General features: G+C 34.4%; 1 protein-coding gene across 1 annotated transcript in view; it reads right to left on the bottom strand.

Annotated features, from left to right (window-relative positions):
- Nucleotides 1-3,547: 3,547 nt before the first annotated feature.
- CRISPLD1 (cysteine rich secretory protein LCCL domain containing 1) overlaps nt 3,548-21,806 on the bottom strand; it is a 34,794-nt gene continuing 16,535 nt past the window's right edge. The window contains exons 2-14 of the mRNA XM_062502485.1: nt 20,235-20,353; nt 19,968-20,100; nt 18,421-18,536; nt 17,410-17,510; nt 16,099-16,278; nt 15,946-16,006; nt 15,754-15,820; nt 15,005-15,135; nt 12,127-12,170; nt 11,968-12,040; nt 9,780-9,855; nt 5,584-5,714; nt 3,548-3,599 (exon numbers count right to left, since the gene is read on the bottom strand). Of these exons, the coding sequence (XP_062358469.1) occupies nt 3,548-3,599; nt 5,584-5,714; nt 9,780-9,855; nt 11,968-12,040; nt 12,127-12,170; nt 15,005-15,135; nt 15,754-15,820; nt 15,946-16,006; nt 16,099-16,278; nt 17,410-17,510; nt 18,421-18,536; nt 19,968-20,100; nt 20,235-20,353 (1,284 nt within the window). The remainder of the gene's footprint in view (nt 3,600-5,583; nt 5,715-9,779; nt 9,856-11,967; nt 12,041-12,126; nt 12,171-15,004; nt 15,136-15,753; nt 15,821-15,945; nt 16,007-16,098; nt 16,279-17,409; nt 17,511-18,420; nt 18,537-19,967; nt 20,101-20,234; nt 20,354-21,806) is intronic.

Here is a 21,806-nt window from a genome sequence, read left to right as displayed (position 1 = left end):
CAAAGTCTGTGAACGCTCTTATAAAAATTCCGCAGCATCCATATTTTAGGAAATGTTTTTAAAGTTTCCTTAGTTTATGTCCAATTAGTACTATATGTCCCAAGTTCCCCAAAGCCAAAGTATCTTCCCACAGCTCCCAAAATGGTGAGCCACTGTTAAAAGAATTATCTGCTATCACTTTCACTGTTCATCACTTTAGTTATGAGATCAGCTACTTTGGCTGGACAGGACACAGCACAGCAGAGCAATGCATTAACTGGTCCTTACTGAACAGCTCACTAGGGAAATAACCTACGCTCGACAAATGCTTGACTCCTCCCCAGATAATTCCTATGCACTTCTTCGGAAAACATTCCTCATGAAGCAAGTCCTAATGGAAAAACACCCCACAAGATCGCAGGAGAAAGTCCATATGTACCCTTTGCTGCCTCACATGTGTTTTTAAGGGCCTACTGTATTTAGCAGGCTAACATTTCTTGGAATTTTAGCCATTTCAAAAATTTTAAATGGCAAATATTATAACTGTATTAGTGTATTAATATATTAACAGTATCAATGTATTAACACATTTTTGGTATATATAAGTTGTAATAATTCTTGTTGGCTATTTCTAGGTCTTCCCAGAGAAGAAAGGAAAATATTATGAATGGCATTTTATAAGCTTTACTTTCTTACTGAATATCCTTTGTTTTAATTTCAAGTTCAGAACACAATTTTTTAATTGTTCAGTTAACCAAACATTCTTCAGAATTTAAAAACTGACTTTTCTGTATTTCTTTTCATCACCTAAGTTATCCAAGTTATCAAATTCTTTCAGGCTTTGTGTGAATTAGCTGTGAGCATCTGGCCTACATTTGCTTCTGCTGCAGAAAAAAGATGCCAAAGTGTAGCTCCCACTCTACAACTTTCTGGAAATATCTACTCAATGACTTATTACTTACAGTAAATACAGAAGAAAATTTCTCAAAAAGCAAGTGTTAGCTGGAATACTTAGATAAGAACAGGATAGTAATTGCATGTGGGAAAGCAACAGAACCCCAAAAATTTGGGCAATGGAATATGTGAGGAGAAAGGGTGGTGAGTAACTTTCTTCTTTTCACTCTGTTGATTAGTAGAGCTTCTCATAACAATTATTCACACATTGAATTTTGGAGGTCTCTCTCTTTCTCTTCCCACCAAGTACAAATTTTATTGTTATGCCCCCAAGGGTCCACCCCTGTCCCATTGCACAGTAACTTCCAGGAAGTGTAGGCGGAACTTCACAGAAAGGAGAAAGCAAAGATACACCAGAGAAAAAAAAGAAAAAAAAGGCATCAGAAAAAAATAGGGCAGGAATTTGGTGTGGCAATTGTGTTTCCATGCAGGACTCCTTAGACACACCTACCTGAACTAGGTGTAGTTGTAGGCAATCAAATGTTTTGTTTTGAAAACCTCCCTCAGTAGTTATGTGTGCCCTTAATTTCAAGGGTGGATTTACTGCATTTTATGTTCTGATAATCCCAAGTGCAGGTATGCAAGATCTTCCTGTGTTAGTGCTTTGGTGCTTTTAAGAAAAGGTGGTGCAAGTCTATCCCAATCCTTTGACTGACTTGGAGATTCATCACAGTCTATTCATCAAAGTTTACTTACACTTTGGTTTCAATCCTAAAAACGGTTAATGCCAGTATTGCAAAATCTATATAAAAGCTTCTTTCAATGGCCACCATTAGCAGAAAAAAATAGGGTTATACATAAAAGACCCTTTGTCTCCCTCATCGATTTGACCCGGGTCAAAACTTGAAAAAAATGAGGTTTATCCATAAGACTTCTGATGCAATTAGTGGAAGTTTTGTGTCTAAACTGCCATTACACTTTTAGAATCTCAGACTAAGGCTGCTTGCAATGTTTAGGTCAGAAATACAAAAAAAAAGACACGCATTTAGGTTGATTTCTTTCCCTTGAATCATGACCAAAACCAAAAAACAAACAAAAAACAAAAACAAACAAAAAAAAACCAAACAAAAAAAAGCAGTGAAAGGTGCTTAAACAATGTGAATTAATTTTATTCAAAACAGATTAAAAAATCTAACAAAGCTTGCCTAACTACATGAGGTAGTACATGTAGCAAAAGAGAAGGAAGAATATAGTATTCTGAAATATGAAGACTATGAATAAGTTTACAATTTGGAGTGAAATAAATTCAACAACAGAAACAAAATATACCAAAAATAACATTTAACAGCTTTTCAGTCTTAAAGCACCAATATACTTTTCATAGAAAGAAACATAGTATCACCACTACATGTTCTTCATATACCATAATATGGTAAAATTATTGTAGCAAGCTGTTCACCATAAATGAATTCTTTAATATTGTGAAGCAACAAATGACATAATTGTCACTGGGCTTCGTACCACTATACTTCCTGGCCTGCAGGAGTATTTGCCAGGTCACAAGAGCAAGGTTAGCCTTTGTTACTATTTTCTTTGGTTTTTTTGAACATTTACTCCCATATTAATGTTTAGCATATTGATAACATGCACAGTTCAAGGCTATAACTTTGCAAATATTTTTGCATGTGTTAAATTCTACTTTTTTTCTGAACCCAAATTTAGGTAAATTGAAGGAATCACATGGCAAAAATAAAGCATGGGCTTGTGCAGAACTGCAGGCTTATTCCTTAATTTCAGGTTACTGCACTTTTCAATACAAAGAGTTTATCAGATCCTTCAGGATTATATATGCCTGTTTCACACACCCATCCCAAGACAGTGGAATATCTGTGAAGGACTGGGCCATAATGAATTATGGTTATTTGAACTAAAGACCTTAGTAGCATCCAATAAATATTTTATTAATCTATATTAAAAATAATAAACATGAATGGCTCAGTCTCTTAAGAATATTTTTATATTAAAAACATGCTAGCATAACCCAGGGCTTCTTCCTATATTTTATATTTCCCATTTTATTTCAAAATAGGTGTTTGTAATTGTTATGAATAATGTGAAATTGAGAAAAATTTAGCTCTTCATTTATGCTTTCTTGGATAAAGCTACTTTAAATCATCAAAAAGTTATATGTTTTTATTTTACTTTAAGGTATGATTTATTTTGTCAAAATATTGGGATGACTTATTTTATGTACATTGAAAATAAAACCTTAGGCCTCCCTCTGGTATGGTTTTAAGGTTACTGTTAGTGGCATATATAAAGCACCATATAATAATATATTCAGATGAAGAAAACAAAGAACATTTCTGAGCTTTGAACTAACTGTATAGGAGTAACTGCTAAGAAAATATAGCAATATTTAACACAGGATTTGATGTACTGTTATATATCATTATAGATTTTCAAATGAATTTTTCTCCCATGTTTATTTTTACAGATTTTTTTCATTAAGATTTATATGTAATTTAAAAATTTTGGTGGAAAGCAGTATATATTGTCTGTACAATAATGTTACAGCTTTATACAAATTTTAGGAATCACAAGAAATGGCCTGTATTAATCTTTTCCAAGTGCTCCAGTTTCACTTGCCTGTTTTATGTTTTACTTGCTAGATTCAAACAACAGCAAATACTCTGAAAGCCTTGCTTCCTGGAGGATTCTGTAAACTGAAACACAAAAACATTTCTTATGTTATTTTTAAGACCATAACACTCCAAAACCAGTTTTTTAAAATTTTTAATTGTCAATTCTAGTATCCTGCAGCATTTCTTTTGACAACTTATTAATTTATCTATCTAGGATTTCTTTAAAACTGCTACAAATAAAAGCTACATAATTTCAGATTTTTTTTCCCAAAACTGCTTAATAAGAACAAAATACAACATGAAAAAAAAATCACATAATCCTTTGTGATGAGGGTTTCTGGTTTAAACAACTGAGGTAAAATACAAAAAGTGTTTCTGAAATAGAGAAAACATACATCCTATGCTTACTATTCTATCAACTTTATTTGGAGAGACCTTGCAGACCTGCAGACCCAGGAGATGTTTGTCAGTTGCTTATATGATGAATAGAAATAGAATTCTACACAGACCTAATGTCTAATAAAACCAAACAGAATACCTTCTGAACTGACATGTATCTGGCTTCAAAAGAAAAGAAACAAAAATACCCAATTCCAATGAAATGTTGATAGAATAAGTATTTTTGCCTTAAAAGTCAAACCAGCATGTCCTATTTAATGATCCATTGTTTTAGCTTTAGCAAATTCTGTATGAAGATTATCTGGGAAGGAAAAGGAAATGGAGGTGGAAGCAAGGAAAGGCACAAAGGAACAGGTTGGCCCCAACAGTTTTAGAATTCATCATCTTCTGCTTCACAGAAAACTTGCATGGGACTCTTTTCCATACTGCTGACCTCCCAGACTTTACTAAGATGATTTATATGCAAATATATGTGTATTCATACGTATTTTAAAATTTGTATTTATAGATAGTAAAAATATGTATATTAGATATAAAGTATAAATTATGATTAAATTTACAACATTCTTCCTGTCTGTCTCTCTACTCAAGAAGATTTATATGGAGAGCAAAAGTGACAGTGAGGACACTTGAAGGGAATGAGGCACTCTAAGGGAACTGGATGATCACAAAGAAAAATAAAAAAAAATATGAAAAATAAGTCATCCATTTCCACATCTATTTCCACAAAGGAAATCTGTTATTTTAAAAGCTTCCAGATTTGTTGACAGGTCTGAGAGAAAGAGAGAAGACATTCTCCTACCCAAAATTAAAAATAACATAAACACCCCAGATTTTCCTACTTCTGAGTTTTCTACAGAAACTTTTTGAGTGTTTTCCCCTGGAATTTCTCAGGAAGACTATAGTCTGGCTAGGTAACAATTATTTTTAGTCCAAGAAACATTCTCAGCTTTACAGGACAAAAAGAGTGGTACAACATTTTTAAAGTAATTTCTCTTTCTCCCTTTAGTACCTAACGAATGCTTTTAGGCATTAAATTTAATCAGCAACATATAGCTATATGTTATCACACAATGCATCACACAAATACACTCAATACAACTAATGAACATTCACAGCATCTCCATGTGTTTCAGAAAAACACTGTTAACAACAAACTATTTAAAAAAATAAGGACATAAAAAGCTGTTTCTATGGTTGTGAATTTTAATGTTGGTGAGTATTAAATATGATTCAGACCACTGTTTTGATACCATGTAAATCACTAATGAACATTTCATCATTAATTGTTAATATTATGTTAACAATAATGTAAATCAATGAGCCCACATCATTAACGGTAATTTTTAAAGAATCCCTGAGGAAGTAAATTAATTTTCTCATCAAATACTGTGTTAGTTGCAACAGAACCAGCAAAGAGGTTTACTTTATTTCATAAGCAGCTTTTCTGGGTAATGTTGTATGAGCTTAGAGGAGGCAGGCAGCTCCACTACCACAGCTTCTCCAAAGTCACTGCAGCTGCTGTTACACAAGCTCTGTAAATCACCCTTGTGGCCTTGTTTGTTTGGCTCCTAGCACTGCCCCACGTACAAACAGACACGATGCAAGACTGTGAACCTTATCGAGGTCAAGAGTAAAGTACAACCTTTGCAAATGGGCTCTGTACCTTTCTGAATATATCCCATTTTGGAAGGAAGCAACATAGACCTTTCTTTTGTCTACTGGCATCACATCAACGTAACCGCCCTGGCTGCGGACCACACCGGCATGCACGGCTGCCCGGCAGATACTGGAGATCTGAGGAGTGAAGGAAAAGAATGGCTTTGCATTCATCCTTTTATTTCAACATTCTTAAGAAGAAAACAAATAAAGTTATTTAAACCAAGTCTAGGAAACATAAAATAATTCTATGTATTGCACGACTAATTTTATTAGTCTTACAGTATTTAAATCAGCTTCATTAGGAGTTAGGCCATTTTATAGGAATTCAGAAAGATATTTCAGATCACTTTCACCATGATGCAAAAATCATTTATTTCATGCTATTTCAGTTCAAAGTTCAGGAGGAACATGTTTAAATTCTTCGGTCTTTCAAAATAAAAGGACATATCAGCCAAAAACTCAAACATCAGTGAAATGATCCATTATTAAAGGGAGCATCACAGTTTTCTTGTCCAGGCATCGTTAAATAGTAAAAGCTAATTAGATGGTGGGTATAATGTGAGCATCAGACAGAAGATAGAGGTCTAAAATAAAAGTTCTCTGTGAAGTTAACAGCACTTAGAGCTGCTTGAAACCTCTATTTTCTGGTCACTAATTCCCCTCATGAATCCATGAGGAATAAACCATATCCACAGAAGGATTTCTCAGTGACAGCATTGATAACGTTAATTTAAATAATTGATTTAAACTTGAAGTACTCTATTACTCTTTCAGCATTTTAGTAATTGTCAGAAGAATGAAACTGCATTTCTTTCAGTTATAATTGGAATAATTTATATATGTTATCATAACCATTTTCAATCTCAGCGCTATATAAAATCAGGAATTTAAAATAGCAATTATTTTCCTACTTTCAGTCTAAGCAAAAAAGTTGCCAGGTTCACTCATATATAGTTTGTCTTTTAATGTTACAACATTTAAAGCAGTAAAGATCTGTCATCATTTATGCAAATAATCTTTTGTAAAGATGCTTTAGAGTTTTTCTTTCCACACTGCTGGGTGCAGTTTTTGAACGTGCCGGCAAGGATGCCATTTATACTCCTCTGTACTCTTCCTCCTCCCAAGGTTGCAAAACTTTTGTTCTACCCTGAACAACAATAGATGCCTTATTGTTAAGATTATAGTACCCCTTATTTATCCATACTGTGGAATAACTAAAGAGTAGACAGATCATGTGTAGTTTCAAATACCCAGGGAGAAAAATGGCCTTTGCAATACAGGATTACATTCAGAAGAAATAAAAGATGATATTTACAAGCAATTAACTACACTGAAGAACTAGAAGAATACTATTCATTCTATTCATTCCTAGTACAATAACACAGCAGTAACTTTTTTTTCCAGTTCCCATTGGGGATATAAAATAAAAGGCTAGAGGTACAATTGGGGAAAAGAAAGATCAGCTTTTTCACCTCTATAATAATAACCAAAATGCTACACCCTTTACATCATAAGATAGGGATATGCCTTCACAATTACGTTTGAGGGGGCCTAAGACACTGGCTGTTCCAACATCATTTGGAAGCTTCTAGTCAAGGGATGGAGACTTTGACAGAGGAGGCTGACTTCTTGTTGGAAACTATCTCCAGCAAAAGATGGGGCTGTTCTTAGGGCTGGCACCACAACTGAATCAATCAAGTATGGCTGAGATAATGCACAACATTTCAAAGGTGAAGACAAGACACTTGAATGAAATATGTGAGAAAGGAGAGGTCAGAAAACTGAGGTTTGTAGCTCAGAGCTATTTTCAGACGGAAAATAAACTGATATTCTGACACTACATCCCAAAAGAAACTGGAGAACAAACGCACATAGTTTCTGAATAAATGAACAATTAAACAAGAATAAATTCATAATTATGAATCAGTTAGTAGGGATAGGTATGAATAGATGCATATGCTTTTATAAACATATACAGATTTTTTTTCACAAAGTATTATCTCTCAAGAAGTTATCATTGTCTTGGAATGAGACTATAAGACATTCATCTAAATAGAATCAGATTCCAGTAGTGATGCCACAGTATTTCCTATATGCTCATATATATGTCATCCACATCACACTTCCTTGAACCACTAGGGCAAGCCTCCTGTTGATTTAAGCAAAACAGGATTTCACTATGTCTATCACAGATTTCAGCATATTATGTGGGGTTTCCATCAGCAGCCTTGTGTCACTTTCTGGAAAACTTCAAAGATTTGTTTCTTTACTTTTGATGAAGAAATTCCAAAGGATATATAAGGCAGTATTTTTAAGTTAGTTTGAACACTTCATACAGCATTATATGGCTGTGCTTTATTTCTGTCTTGTGAAGACTCCTAAATTTGTATTTTTAGCAGCTCATAGGATCGGAATACCAACTTGATTATTTTCCTTCTACAGATACTCAACAACACCAGTATCTACCACAATATAGCATTACTCTGCAAATGCATTTAAACCACAAGTGTCTTTATGATACCATCATAGGAATATGGAACTATTTAATAGCTTTCTACATCATATCTATATTTTACCATAGCAAAGAATTAGAAATACTTTTGCAAAACTTTCAGGGAATATTTCCATATATGGTTACTGAAACAAAAGCTAGTACAAATAAAGTCCTCAAATGGTATAAAATTATACAACTCCATCAAACTCTTTAGATAAAAGCTATTTGTTGGTCTCTACCTGGAAGAAGAAAGGTAGACACACTAAAAAATTCAAACGAATTCTGCTCTGAAGATAAATAGGTATCTCTTTTACCACTATACTTTGTACAAAAAACTACTAAAAATACAATCTAGAACAGCACCTTTAGTGTAAATATCTACCCTGACAGCATCTGCAGTTGATAAAAAGACTCCCATCTCTGATATTTTATCTGTATTTATGTCCATTTCTTCCTAAAAGCAGTATGGCTGCACATATTTCTATATAATGGAGATAAATAATGTGATAGTACACCTAAAATAATTTAAAAGTATACTTCTACAACACTAATTAGAGTCACCTGAGACTTCTCCAGCCAAAAAAAAAATACATATTCTGAGATTTACTCCTGTCAAAGTTAAACACAAGCATGTCTTTTTTCTCCTACAACAGTCTCTTCTAACTCACTGGGAAACTTTGTCTGTAGCCCTTCATTTAAACCACAAAGCTGAAAGAAAATCATCTTCCACAAGCTGGCCTTGAATTGAAATCTATTTTCACTGGCCCTTTTATACATGTTAAGGATCTGGTTCACAAATCATTTACCTTTCTCAACTGGAAATACTATTCACACCCATGACACTTCTTATGAACGAGAGTGTTTTTAGGATGGGACACTCAGGTAATCTAATGGACATCAGTTAGTTCTAATATGCTGAGGAGTAAATATTTGCATACTATTTTCACACATTTCAAATAACTGGACAGTAAAAATGAAAATCATCATCTGATCCAGCTGGTTGCCATACTACTCTTTATGAAATACATAAGACATATAAACCCTAGAGCTTACTGCCAAAAATACAAACTGCTTTCTCTGACACTAGATCCTGGCTTCGCCATAGGAGACATGGCAAAGGAGGGACATAATTTAGAAATCTCTTTTCAGACTTTCTACCCACCTCAGAACTAAACAAGCTGTAGAAAAGACGGGGGAAAAACGTTGACAGCAAACAGAATGACAAAAAAAAAGTATGATAAAATAATATTACAGTGTGAGATACTTAACACAAATATATCAAAACTCTGTTGCAAATACTTAGCTATCCACACAGATAAGAAATATTCAAAATAAGGAGACTCTGGACATTTATTTTAAGAGAAATTTTTTTGTATAGTCTGACAGATCTTACAGTTGCATCAGGATCTAAAGTGCAGGGGTTTAGATAAGTATACACTGTTAATGTTGAACAGTGGGTATTTTGATAAAAATTTAAATTATGGGTCCAGAGACTAGTGAATCCTACAATGAATTTTCAAATAATTTCTCGTATCTTCAGCATCTGACTACTGCTAACTTGAATAGGAGCCTCTGAAAAATAACTTTTGAAAAGATTGTGTAAAAATACCATCATATGGAGGAAAACTGTATATTAATATTCTATCACTTTTTTCATAAGAGTTTTATATCTCATTTTATAACACAATGTAAATCCCTATACTTACATCAGAATAAATTTGTGTACCAATTACACGAGCGTAGTGTGGATTTGCCTGCATACAGTTGTGAGGACAATACACCCTGAAAGAACAAAACAAAACACATATAGTTAGGAAGAATATCAGAGGATGAATATATTATGTTCAATGACAACATTATTAAGTATAAATCAAGTTGATTGTCTGTCCACAATGCCATTTAAAAGCTGCCAGTTTTTGAGGCTTTGACCATACAGGTGAAAGCATTGCTGATGGGCTGAGGTTGATAATGAAGTGTTTAAAATCATACTTTAACAAGTCTGGTCTTCTTTCCTTTGGATAAGCAGATGGTGTTCTTGTTCAAAATATGTGTGAGGCAAGTAGAAAAGTCAGTGAGAAGACAGCCTGTTCATTTTAATTTTTATTATAATTTATTATTCTTTCATTATAATTTATCTGATACTAAGAGCCCTATCCAAAATACAGTCAGATACCTTCTCAGAAGAGGCAGATCTGACTTAGGATCTGCTTTGATACTGATGACCTGGTGACACAAGTCAATTTAGCAACTTATAATGAAGCTGAGCATTAGCATACATGGCTAGAATGAAAACCCTAGGAAAGTAGTGAGACTCCTAGCTGATTCTGGGAGGTCAGAAGCCCACTAAAACAAACACTGTCCTTATTAACTGCATTTTGATAATATTTGAGAAAAACTTTCTCTATGATTCACGTTTCCTATAGCTTCAAAATGCACAGGATAACCATGTGGGAAGCTAAGAGCAGTACAGAAGGCATCAGCATCTTATTTGCTGACAAGCAAATATGCTACAAGCAAGAACCATCAGCTGACTCTAGGTCTACTCTGAGCTACTTCATTTGAAAAATGGAACCAGCCTACATGAGACAGCCCTGGGCAAGTGTTCTCTAAAATGCTATCCAAGCTCTATCAATATTTGGGAAGTCAAATCACTTGGGCATGCTAGTGTTTTGCCAGATGGGTAACTAAAACATGCTGATAATAATCAGGAAAGATTTTTGTCAGAAGTGTTGAAGACCTGCTGATTTATAAGCTGGGAGCAAGAGGGTGGAAATGAGGTTGTGTAATCAGTGCCATGGCTGATTACTGCTTGTAATTCCCAGGACTTCATTTCCAGAATTAAGAGTATGCACAGAAACTTGAATGAATCACTGCCATTGTGAAGTTCCATAAGCTGACACATCAGAATAACAAAGTTTTTAACCTTTTATTTCTTTTTTTATTCTCCTAATGACAAAACCTATTTTTCTCTTCATTTAAGCTAGCTTCAGTTTTTAATAACGAAGAATAAAAGAGAAAGAGTAGACTGAGAATGTCGCCATCCGTTCCTGTGTTCCACTCATTAGCTTGCTTCTCCACTTCTTCCAGCTAGAAATCCAGGAGTCATTGCCAAACACCAAGAAAGTCCATGGACCCAAGTGCTACATGAAGGGATGTTTTCCTAGCAGTTTTGGCTTTGTACTAGTTTCCTGTGTTGGCTGTAGGATTGCTATGAAAGTAATCCTGTGGATATCTCCAGATTAATTTGTGGTAAATCATGCTACGGTGTATTTACCTTTGACTCATCTATGGTTTTAAAAACTGTTACCAAATTCCTTTGTCAAAATATTGCGGTACAGATGCCTTTCGAAGAGTTAAAACACAGGCTTCAAAGAAATGGCACAGATATTTAAAGCCAACCTGCAGACCAGACCTTATCTTAACCAGATATATTTTTTTTATTTTTTTTTAATCCAGTTTCTCCAGAACTCCCAAAAACTAGGTAACTTCCATGATTATTATCTGAATTTTATCCTTCTATTGTATCTGTTTTACAGGTAAATAAATTGAAATAAAGTGTACATTGCTTAAGATGCATATATATAATAACAGACAATGAAAAATAAAAATCCACTTTATTTCAGTCTTTAGTGTAAGGATTTCACTAAGATTAGCAACAGGATCTTAATTAGTAAAAAGAAAAAGAGATTTTCCTAAAGAAAAATCCTGCAGATCATCTTTACCTACCTTGCCTTCTACTGAGACCAAAGACTAAAATATCACTGGAATACTTTTTACTTCATTTTTACAGCTACTGTTGTCACCTTTCTCAACAACTTAAGATAACTTAAAGCAATTTTAAAATGGCAGAAAATAGAGCAGCACTTCAAATTAATAACGTTTTATGAATTTTACCTTGGACAGTGCGAGGCTGGTTTTTGAAATGGGCACAGTTGTTCCACTGTGGTTTCACAGGTGATAGCCTGAACTGAAGAAAATAAAACACAAACAAATAAATGTGTGCTATTTGAAAAGACCATAGTAGTACTGAGCTTGTAAGAAATAGATACTAACCTGTTACTTTAGAGACAGTGAAGGAGTTAGCAGATTGGTATTTTCTGAAGAAGAAATATTAGAAATTATCAGTAAATAACATATTTCAGTGATTTCTTTTAGCTAGAATAACTTTTGATAGAAAATGTGGACATAAACCCAAGAGAATGTCCCCAGTCAGTTTTTATTCACTGCACTCCCTTCTCCCCAGCTGGGAATATACTTATTGCAATGACATGTTTACTTTGTCCTCCCAGTGAATCTGTTTCAAAAACAGGAATGAATGTGTGTTAAACTCTTTCAGGAGTTTAATTTGCTAAGAGAATGTGTGATAGGAACCAATTAAGCAATATATTGGTCCCTCTAATGTAGCATTGGTCACTCAGAAGATGCCATCTACCAGAAGAGCTCATTCACTTTTTGCTAAAGGTTCGTTCCTATAAACAATTCCAACACTGAGAAGAGCTTCTCCTCACAGCCTTTCCAAAACATTTCATTACATTTGACTTTTGGATCTTGCATCTCCTGTTATCATCACCATCATTAAAAGCCAAGTATGATATGTAAGAGTTCTCTTTCTCCCAGTAATTATAATGCACTGAGCTATATCTGTTCCCTGTTGTTGTAAAGAATCAGGTACATAGATTATGTTTTTTCATAACAAATTGATGAACGTTTCTATTTTATTCCCCTCATCTTCTGTTTTCCTCTCCCTTTAACTCTTGGGATATGTCTCTGATAGTTTTCATCTGTAACAAAGAAGTTGATGATGCCTTTGGCACCCATAAAATTACTTATTTAAAAAAACCAACCAAACAAACAAACAAACAAAAAAAAAAACACCCAAAAACAACAACAACAAAAAATAAACAAGCAAAAAAACCCATCAAGGAAATTATTCCCTATTCACCTTTGGGAAAAATTGCTCCTGTGGACTTCACTGTTTGCCTGCATTGGTTTATTTGCTTGTATGACCTATCAATTCCACACTGCTCATTTACTGGATTCCAATTTGCTTTCTCTGATGTAGCACATCCTTCTGTTGCCCTAGCATTGTTGAACACTGGTGTAGAAATATGTTTTCTATTGCTGACTAACTTGTTGAAATATTCAGAACAGTACCCTAGGCTAAGAAAATCCAGCAGATGAAAAAACATTGGTATTAGCAATCCTGATAAGAAATCAAAGGAGCTGAAGATTAGGACATTTGCTGTATGCTGCACTGACACGTTTCTGTATTCTCTATTCCGTTTTGCAATACACAGTAGAGGTGAGATCCACTTTATTTCATTTGTTCTTGAATAGATGAAAAAGCAGTTTATGCAAGGCTCCATCTCCAGACATTGGTGAGAGTCAGGTAGCTGCAAGGCATCCCCTGCCTTACTGATGGACCTTTTAAAGGTTTGAAACTTTGGAAAATAATCTTTTTTTATCCCACAGCCAAAATAACTAACCCTGAATTCCAATTCTCAGAGGATAGGTGCTAAATCCACTTTATAGGCTGCCTTGATTGTGCATGAGTTTTGTCTCATAGCATAGAAACACAGAGACTTCAACTGATGGGAAATCAATTTGTTCCAGTTTAAAAAGTTTTTTACAGCTTATCTACACCTAAATTTGTAAGCAAGCTGGCCCCTCATATGTTAGCATTGATATAATCAAGATCTACTTCTCAGCATCAAACAAGTAAAAAAGAGAAATGTTTGTCTGTATCTTCATTTTTAGGCAGGTAGATCAAACCAGAGTCAGGTCATCATATGATCCAAACAAACTGATTGGCCTTAAGTGTTACCCATGTGACCAAATTAAAGGCCACTGAATTTAGTCTACCATGTCAATGCTCCTCTCTATGCTGCATTAGTCATATCTGCTGAAAAGAGAAATGATGACAGGTGTCATAACCTGTATTGTTTGTTTGCACAGCACAGAGTGAGAGCACAGCCTCTCATGATTACTTAACTCCTTGACTCCTGGATTTACATGTGAGCCAAGTTTATCACTCAGAAAAACACTGTTTTCTTTCAGCTCAGTAGTACCTCTGTGAGCTACACACATGCCACTGCTACACATATACTAACTATAGACAGAAATAAGGGCAGCAGTGTAAAGCTCTGAAGAATACATGATGATATAGTGAAGCGTAATTTGCAAATACCAATAATATCTTAGATTCAAGTATATTAGTATTGATGTTTTTCTATCAGTGGATGATTATATATGAAACACCCAAGCATTCTCCATTTCTAAACTTTGCTTTTTTGTGTTTTCCTTTAGCATGTCTACAAGTATTGGAGCTTTTTTCACATACCAGTCTTAAGGAAAGCACCTTAGCAGAGCAGTGCACCTCCAAATTAAGTTTCTACATTATGGAATATTATTCCATCACTGGCCAATATAGAAATAGTGCAAAATATTTGTGCAAAATGTCATATGTAAACTGTAGAACTGTGATGAAATGAATGAACCATGCAGGAAGAGATATATTTTCTTCTTGTTCCATATGCACACTACAAGAGAGTCATTTACAAACATGTCCATGTCCAAAACACATAAAATAATCTGTCAGTATTAGTTCTTGACAATAAATACATACTCTTACCAATTAATTAACTGAATACTGTCAACATTATTTAACTATAAACACTGATTTACTGCCCAAGTCTTTCTGCAAATTATTTAACCTTCTTTCACATTATTATTGTGGCAACTCTCTGTCCACCATTAAACACTGGTTAAAGTTTCAGAATGGTTGCAATATCTCTATATTCACATGCCTTTTTAATAGCATTTTCTTTATGACAAAAAGCATAATGTTACTAAAATGTGATATATTTAGTATGAAATAAAAATAAACTGATGAAAACATTTTCATATATTTTAATTTTAAGAAAAAACTTACCCAATTGATTGAACACCATTTCTGTAAGACTTGATAAAGTAATTTTTCCTCCCTTGCCTAGTGACATCAACCCAACCACCCTCATTGTCTAGGATGCCATAATGTATGGCAGCTTTACAAATACTGGATTGCTGAAAAACAAAGAGCAGGAAAAGCAGATCCACGTCAGACACACACACACACAAAAAATGTTTTAATTACTATGTATCATTATAAACTTGGTAGAGAGTCTTTTATGTTTGACTTGGTTTCCATGTAGGTGTTATTTCAAATAAACCACTTTGCCTTACTCAGAGAAACTATTCTCATTTACAGTACACTTGCTCACAGTAGCTGTCATTTCCTATAATGTTTTCCCATTCTACAGAGTAAATGATATACTCTCAGCTAGCATTAAGGTTATACACAAGCAGGTCCATCTAAATAAAACAATTTCTCTAAGCATATCCAAAAATTCCTGCACTCCTCCTTTAGTTCCACATTCACATATTTGCCTGTAAATATGTGGACACAAGAATTCTTCTTCTGTGTATGTATAAGTATGAAGCACATTTGTACAATACACATGGAATAGCAGATGCAAATTTAGGTCATCTGATGCTTTCTTAAACATTCAGCTCAAGCTTTTACTTTTAGAGAATGCTGAATCCTCAAAATCCATTTTTAATAGGATTTTAACTAGTAGGCCAACAGAAAAGACATTTCATTAAACACTCTAGTGGTACAAAATCTAATTTAAAAGTATTTACCATTTCATAATGTACACTTCCAATAACTTTGGCTTTGCTATCCAAACAGCCAGCAGGACATTCATACCTAAGAGAATTAAATACAACTTGGTTTTAAATCCTGGGATTACAAAAAGGGGAAATATTCCAGCTCATGTACAAATATAGCCTTTCAGAAAAATCTCAAAATAACAACTGTAAGATTTACCATACCTATTGCAAGTTGTTCCTTTGCACTGATCTCTTAGCCTTACTTCACATGAAACAATCTGAGCTGAAACAAGCAAAAAGCAAATTCACTGCAATGAATTTGATACTAGGTAATTCAATTTTGTTGACCAATTGCAAATCAGGTAAATTCCTTACACATCTGCTGCGTGCTTATCACTTCATTTTTCTCACTGTCATCAGTGCCTGTGGAGGCTGAAGGTTGATGTGCTCTTGGCCGGCTTTGCACAGTTGTATCCTGGGCTTTGGATCGCTGACGTTCAATCTCATTGGTTTCCTCTTCTGGTTCATGGGGAGAATAAGGTCTTTCTGAATCCTCTGTTTCAGAAAATGGGAAAAAAGAAAAAAGTAATCTCTCAGGGAAAAAAAAAAAAGGAAAACCGAACAAAAAAAAAAGCAAAAAAAAACCAGCATGGCATTTAAACCCCTTATCATGTTTCAGTAAAACACCTTTGTTCTCATCAAATGGTGGACAAAAGGAAGAAAGCAAGGAAAAATATCCACAGCTACATAAGATGGAGAACTCAAGATTAATAGAACACTTCAAGTATGTTTATGGTATTGAGAAAATATATACCTTTTCTTTTCTCAGCATGTGTAGCATAATTGAAGTAAAAAACTGCTCTCAATGCCGCTGTTTTAAATATTTTTATGCCATCAGAAAACCAATAGGACAAAGACAATCTCTGTTACACATGGGCAAAGTTTTAACAAGTTCATAGATAGCATGGAATTAAAGCTTATTTCACAGTAAAATACACCTGAAAATGAGGCTCATCTATTCATAGTTAAAATAACTCTGAAACACTCATAACTGTATCTACATTTCTTATTTAGAACCATAAGGGCTACTTGGGCACACACATGCAGCTTTCATATGGTCCATATGAAATCTCAAGTTATTAACAAAAATTGCTAAATGAGTTGTTCACAGAGTAGAACAAAAATAAGTAGCACCTTCATAATATGCTGTTTCAGTGCTATAAATGCTATTCCAAAAACTGTAAGTTAATAATAACCCTAGCTGACATTTTCTTTAATTACTAATGTCTTCCAGCTTTGTCCTTGATTTTTCACAAAACCACATGACTGTGTCACTGAGATAATATTTCCCTATAAACAAATTACTGCATAGTCTTCCAGCATAATTACAGAAAGGCATATAAAGAGCACACAATGAGACTATTTTTGTGTACTAAAACTCCTGAATCAGCACTTATCAGAAGGAGCTCAGTGCACTCCATTCCCTCAGGTGAGACTCAGCCTCGAGTATCACAAGTATATATATATTCCCCCCATCCACCATAGTAAAGTAGGGCCTAACTGGTCTTTAGGTACATACATAGTGCATTTTACTCCGCTATTTTTAAAGCACAATGAGGAAAGAAATCAAAAGAAAAGTCGCATTTCTATTCCTGTTTATAGTTGCAACAGTGAAATAGTACATACCTCTATAACAAAGGTTTTCTCTACAACCTCCTCCAAAACTAGGGGGACATGCAGAACAGGGGCGGCCAGGTTTATAAGGAGCATGACCCCACCAGTTACCCCTTTACAGAAAAAAAATAGCAAAAAATGCCTTACTTAATGAGAATATTAATGTTAAACAGCACTTAATATATCAAGAAATAAAAGATGAAAACCAGCAGGCACACAGACCATAACATTGTTTTGATATTCCCAAGTTATAAAGCAATAGGATCAGAGGAAATGGCCTAAAGTTGCACTAGGGGAGGTTTAGATTGGATATTAGGAAGGATTTTTCACTGAAAGGGTTGCCAAGCACTGGAAGAGGCTGCCCAGGGAGGTGAGTGGAGTCACCATCCCTGGAGGTATTTCAAAGGTGCGTAGATGTGGCATTCAAGGACATGGTTTAGTGGTGGACTTGCCAGCATTAGGTTACTGGCTGGAGTAAATGGTCTCAGTGGTCTTTTACAATCCAAATTATTCTATGATTTTACACCAAATATGTAGGAACTAGTTGAAAAGTCCATGAAGAAAAAAAATTAAGAACGGACATAAATCTCTGTAAGGTCTTTTCAGACTGGCACAGCACCACAAAGCTAAATTCCTCCACTTCATGAGAAAAGGCTCCACTCTCTCCTAGAGAGAATATCCTATAAAATTTTATCTTAACCATGGGCTTCCAGTTACATATTCCTTTAAGTCACAGTGGGGAGATACATTAGAAAAATATCACACTATAATAAAGGTCTCTGATGCTGTATACGTATTAAAACACAGGTCAGAAAACTGAAGCAACAGAAAACTTACAAGAGTATTTGTGCAGCCGAAGGCTGTTTGAGAACAATGCTGTTTGGGAACAATGCTCTATACTGTTACTGTTTTGTAACAGCACAAACACCAGAAAATACAAACTGATTTCCTTACTGATTATTTCCTGGACTATTATAAAATATCTTGCCCCCTCAAGATATTTTTGGGTGTCAATCTACTTACTTTGGAGAATAATTGCATACAAGATAAACTGCTTTTGGCCAAATCTGCCCCCAGATGTTCATGTTATGACACAAATTAATTGCACAACCAATTCTGCTACTTGTAGCCCAAACAACCTATGGAAAAGAAAAGGGGAAAATGTGAAAACCAACGATCGACTTAAAATAAATACTATGTCCAATATACAAAACTCAAATTACAAAAGCGATGTATTCCCCTCTGCTCTAATGGCTTGAAGTGGCCTAATTATAACTGTCAAGAGGCCATTCAGTTACACCCTTATTAGAGAGAAAAGTTTTACCTTGAAGGAACAGCTATGGCTCTCATTTTACACAAATGCTCTAAGCATATATTTGAAAGTATAGCAAAACATTTACAAAATGTGACCTGAAGAATTGAATCTTGGAATTACAATTAATTGATGATTGTGAGTTAGAAGTTAGAACCCCTGTGTGCTGGAGTTCCCAGTACAACCTAAAGACCCAGAGGGGTTTGGATTTGTTGGACTGAGAAAACACATTTTTCCACAGTAAAAGGAGGAACAAAGGATAAAAACATTAATTAAAATACTCATACACTGAATAAACCCAAGTAAAGGATTTTAAATTAATATTATTTCATGCCACTGCAATCTAAGGAGGCTGTTCTCCTTTATTCACCTTTCATTGCAGATCTAAAAAATGATCAAAATGACAAAGTCTGGAATGTTCAGATGATACAAATATGACATGTGTTGAAAATCTTTTCATTCAAGGTAAGCCAAATCTGTAGATTCATCAGGATTTAAGAGTTGAAAGAGGTAAGTACTGTGAAGAACTAATACCACAAAAAAGCTGTATATATGTGTTGATCTTGCTTGTTAATGTAATTACAGGTTATCGACACAGTAAATAAGAATATAGAGGTAACTTTATTTTAAAGCTAGATACAATTGTACATTATGCTAGTAAACAGAAAATAAGTGTTTAAAAATTAATAACTTTTAAGTTTTCCAATGTTATATAAAAAATTATATGTGGGCTACGGTACAATATGAAGATCATGTATTTCTCGTTCACTGAAAGCATGACTGGTACCCCTCAACAAAAATTCATGCTAGATACACAGATTTCAGAAATATGAAGTAAATGATCACTATTCAATTATAAAATCTTCCTGAAGTTAAAACAAGGTCTTGAAAACTACTCTTTGATTGGAGGAATTTACCTAAGAAAACTATTTTTTTCTAGTGAGCTGTTTCTTCAACAGATTATGCAAAGTGCACTGGGCAGTAAAACTCAGTGTAACACTGGGGTTTCTGAGTTTTTTCCTCAATCCTACTGATATTTATGAGGATGAAATCTAAGGTTTGTATGACAGCATTACTTTGCCATTGGTACTCAGTACTTGTAATCGTGGAGTCTAAAGAAGCCCCTTTTGGGCTTTTGTGCTGTGTCTGTATGGTATGTACTGCAAGTTTAGTGTGCTCTATGTGTTAGACAGCAACCTAGCTGGAAGTCTCTGCCACTCTTTTCCATAGGTGATTAAAATCAAGCACATCTACATACCTGTGTGTAATGTGTACAAACAGGACCAGAGCATCTGTATGGACAATATGGATTGCATTCATGAGGATGGGGATATGTGAAATCCCTCACTTCATCATACCATGCTTGGACATGAAATGTTGGAGGTCTGTACCTAGGAAAGTCAGTAGCAGTTTATTAGATCATTCAAAAGTTGTAGCTTTTACCATTTTCCCTTTAAGTAATGAGAAAATTTTGTTAGATTTTTAAAAATCTCATATATTGCAGAAAAACAGTATCTTAAACTACCTTCCCCAGTGTGCCCCCAGATTCTGTCCAATTGATGGAAGAAGGCTTGCTGGTCCATGCTCCCACAGACAGGTTTCAGCCCATGACTCTGCAGATCTCTCCAGTTCTGTGTCCCATGTCTGAAATTTAAAAGAAAAGAAAGGGAAATCCTCTTAGAAATATCTGGTGTGTATCTTACTCTTAAAAAAAAAAAAAAGAAAGGTCCATTTTCTAAATTTTTGAAGCTTCTTTGACTGAGGCAGAAGACTGAAAAGTAAGAATTGAAAAATATATGCTGCATATGATGGATATATGTGTTACGTAAGAAAGAAAAATGTTTACACCATGAGAAAAAGTTTTAATCTCTTCACAGCATTCCCTTTAGAAACCACGTGCAGCCACACTGCACTGAATAAAGCACAAACATGAAACTGAAAGGCTTTGTTCAACTTTCCAAGCTAAATTAAGTACATTTTCTGTCTTGTGAGATTGTTTTTCAGTAATGGGCCTTTTTCTTAACCAAAAGAATATTATCCAACCTGCTTTCAAACAAGGCTTTATTTCCTCTAAACTAATAGTTTATGTGAAATTAATGAGACTTCCTCTTCCTTTTCTATAAACACTTTTTGTTGAAATAATACACAATTCAAGCACAAATTATGAAAAATAGAGTGAGGCTGTCATTCATTGATTTTATGGATAGGTTGGCAAAAGAAGGGACATTTATGATAGTAAAGAGTCATGCTTAGAAGAAGTAAAAAAAATATTATGAATTGTTGTTTATCCTTATTTTTTATTCTTAAAGGAAGATGGAAGAACAAGCTTGCAGTTGAAAGGCAAATCCAAGTATCTTTCTTTCAAAAGCATACTAAGACAAACTCTACTTGAAATAAGAATACATTGTGAATACATTGTTTTTACTGCACTAAGCTGGGTTTTGCTCAAAGTGGTCCACTGCTCTAGTGCCAAGTGTTCGTGCTTTTCCTGACAGCTACAGAAATAGTTTCCATATACCTGACTCTCTAACACAAGCACTCAGGTTGGGAAACTAGAATATTTCCAGAAAAGAAACACAGCTCAATAGAACCTGAAGAATTTCATCATACATCCAGACTAAATTCCATTAGGTGAGACTATGCTATCTAAATTACAATAATTCAATATTTTTAGATCCAAATTCCCATGCAGATACTGGCAATCATGTCTACTAATTTTTGGCACAGATAAAAGGTAGGGAACTCCTTAACACAGCCAAAGATTACACAAATATAACAGACAAATTCCACATGATAAAACTTATTTTTCTATGGATTTTGATATGTAGTTTTCAAATTATTGATCAGATAGCTCATTCAAAAGTAGTGTGTCCTTGGTTATGCAAGACCATTATTATGTAAAGATGTTATTATCACTCAGTTTAATCCTAGAATATCTGTCTTTGCTTCTCTTCTTCAGAAGTCTGTAATGTATTGGATTGCATATTATCTGTTATTATTAATATTATGAGCCTGTAAACAATTTACAGGATATATTTTGATTCCCAAAATGCAACATTTATTTTTACAAAAATAATCAAACAGTATAAAAATGACA

The sequence above is a fragment of the Cinclus cinclus genome, chromosome 1 (assembly GCF_963662255.1).
Source record: "Cinclus cinclus chromosome 1, bCinCin1.1, whole genome shotgun sequence".
Taxonomy (NCBI): Eukaryota; Metazoa; Chordata; class Aves; order Passeriformes; family Cinclidae; genus Cinclus; species Cinclus cinclus.
Note: the sequence above shows the minus strand (reverse complement) of the source record. Positions and strands in the feature narration are given on the sequence as shown.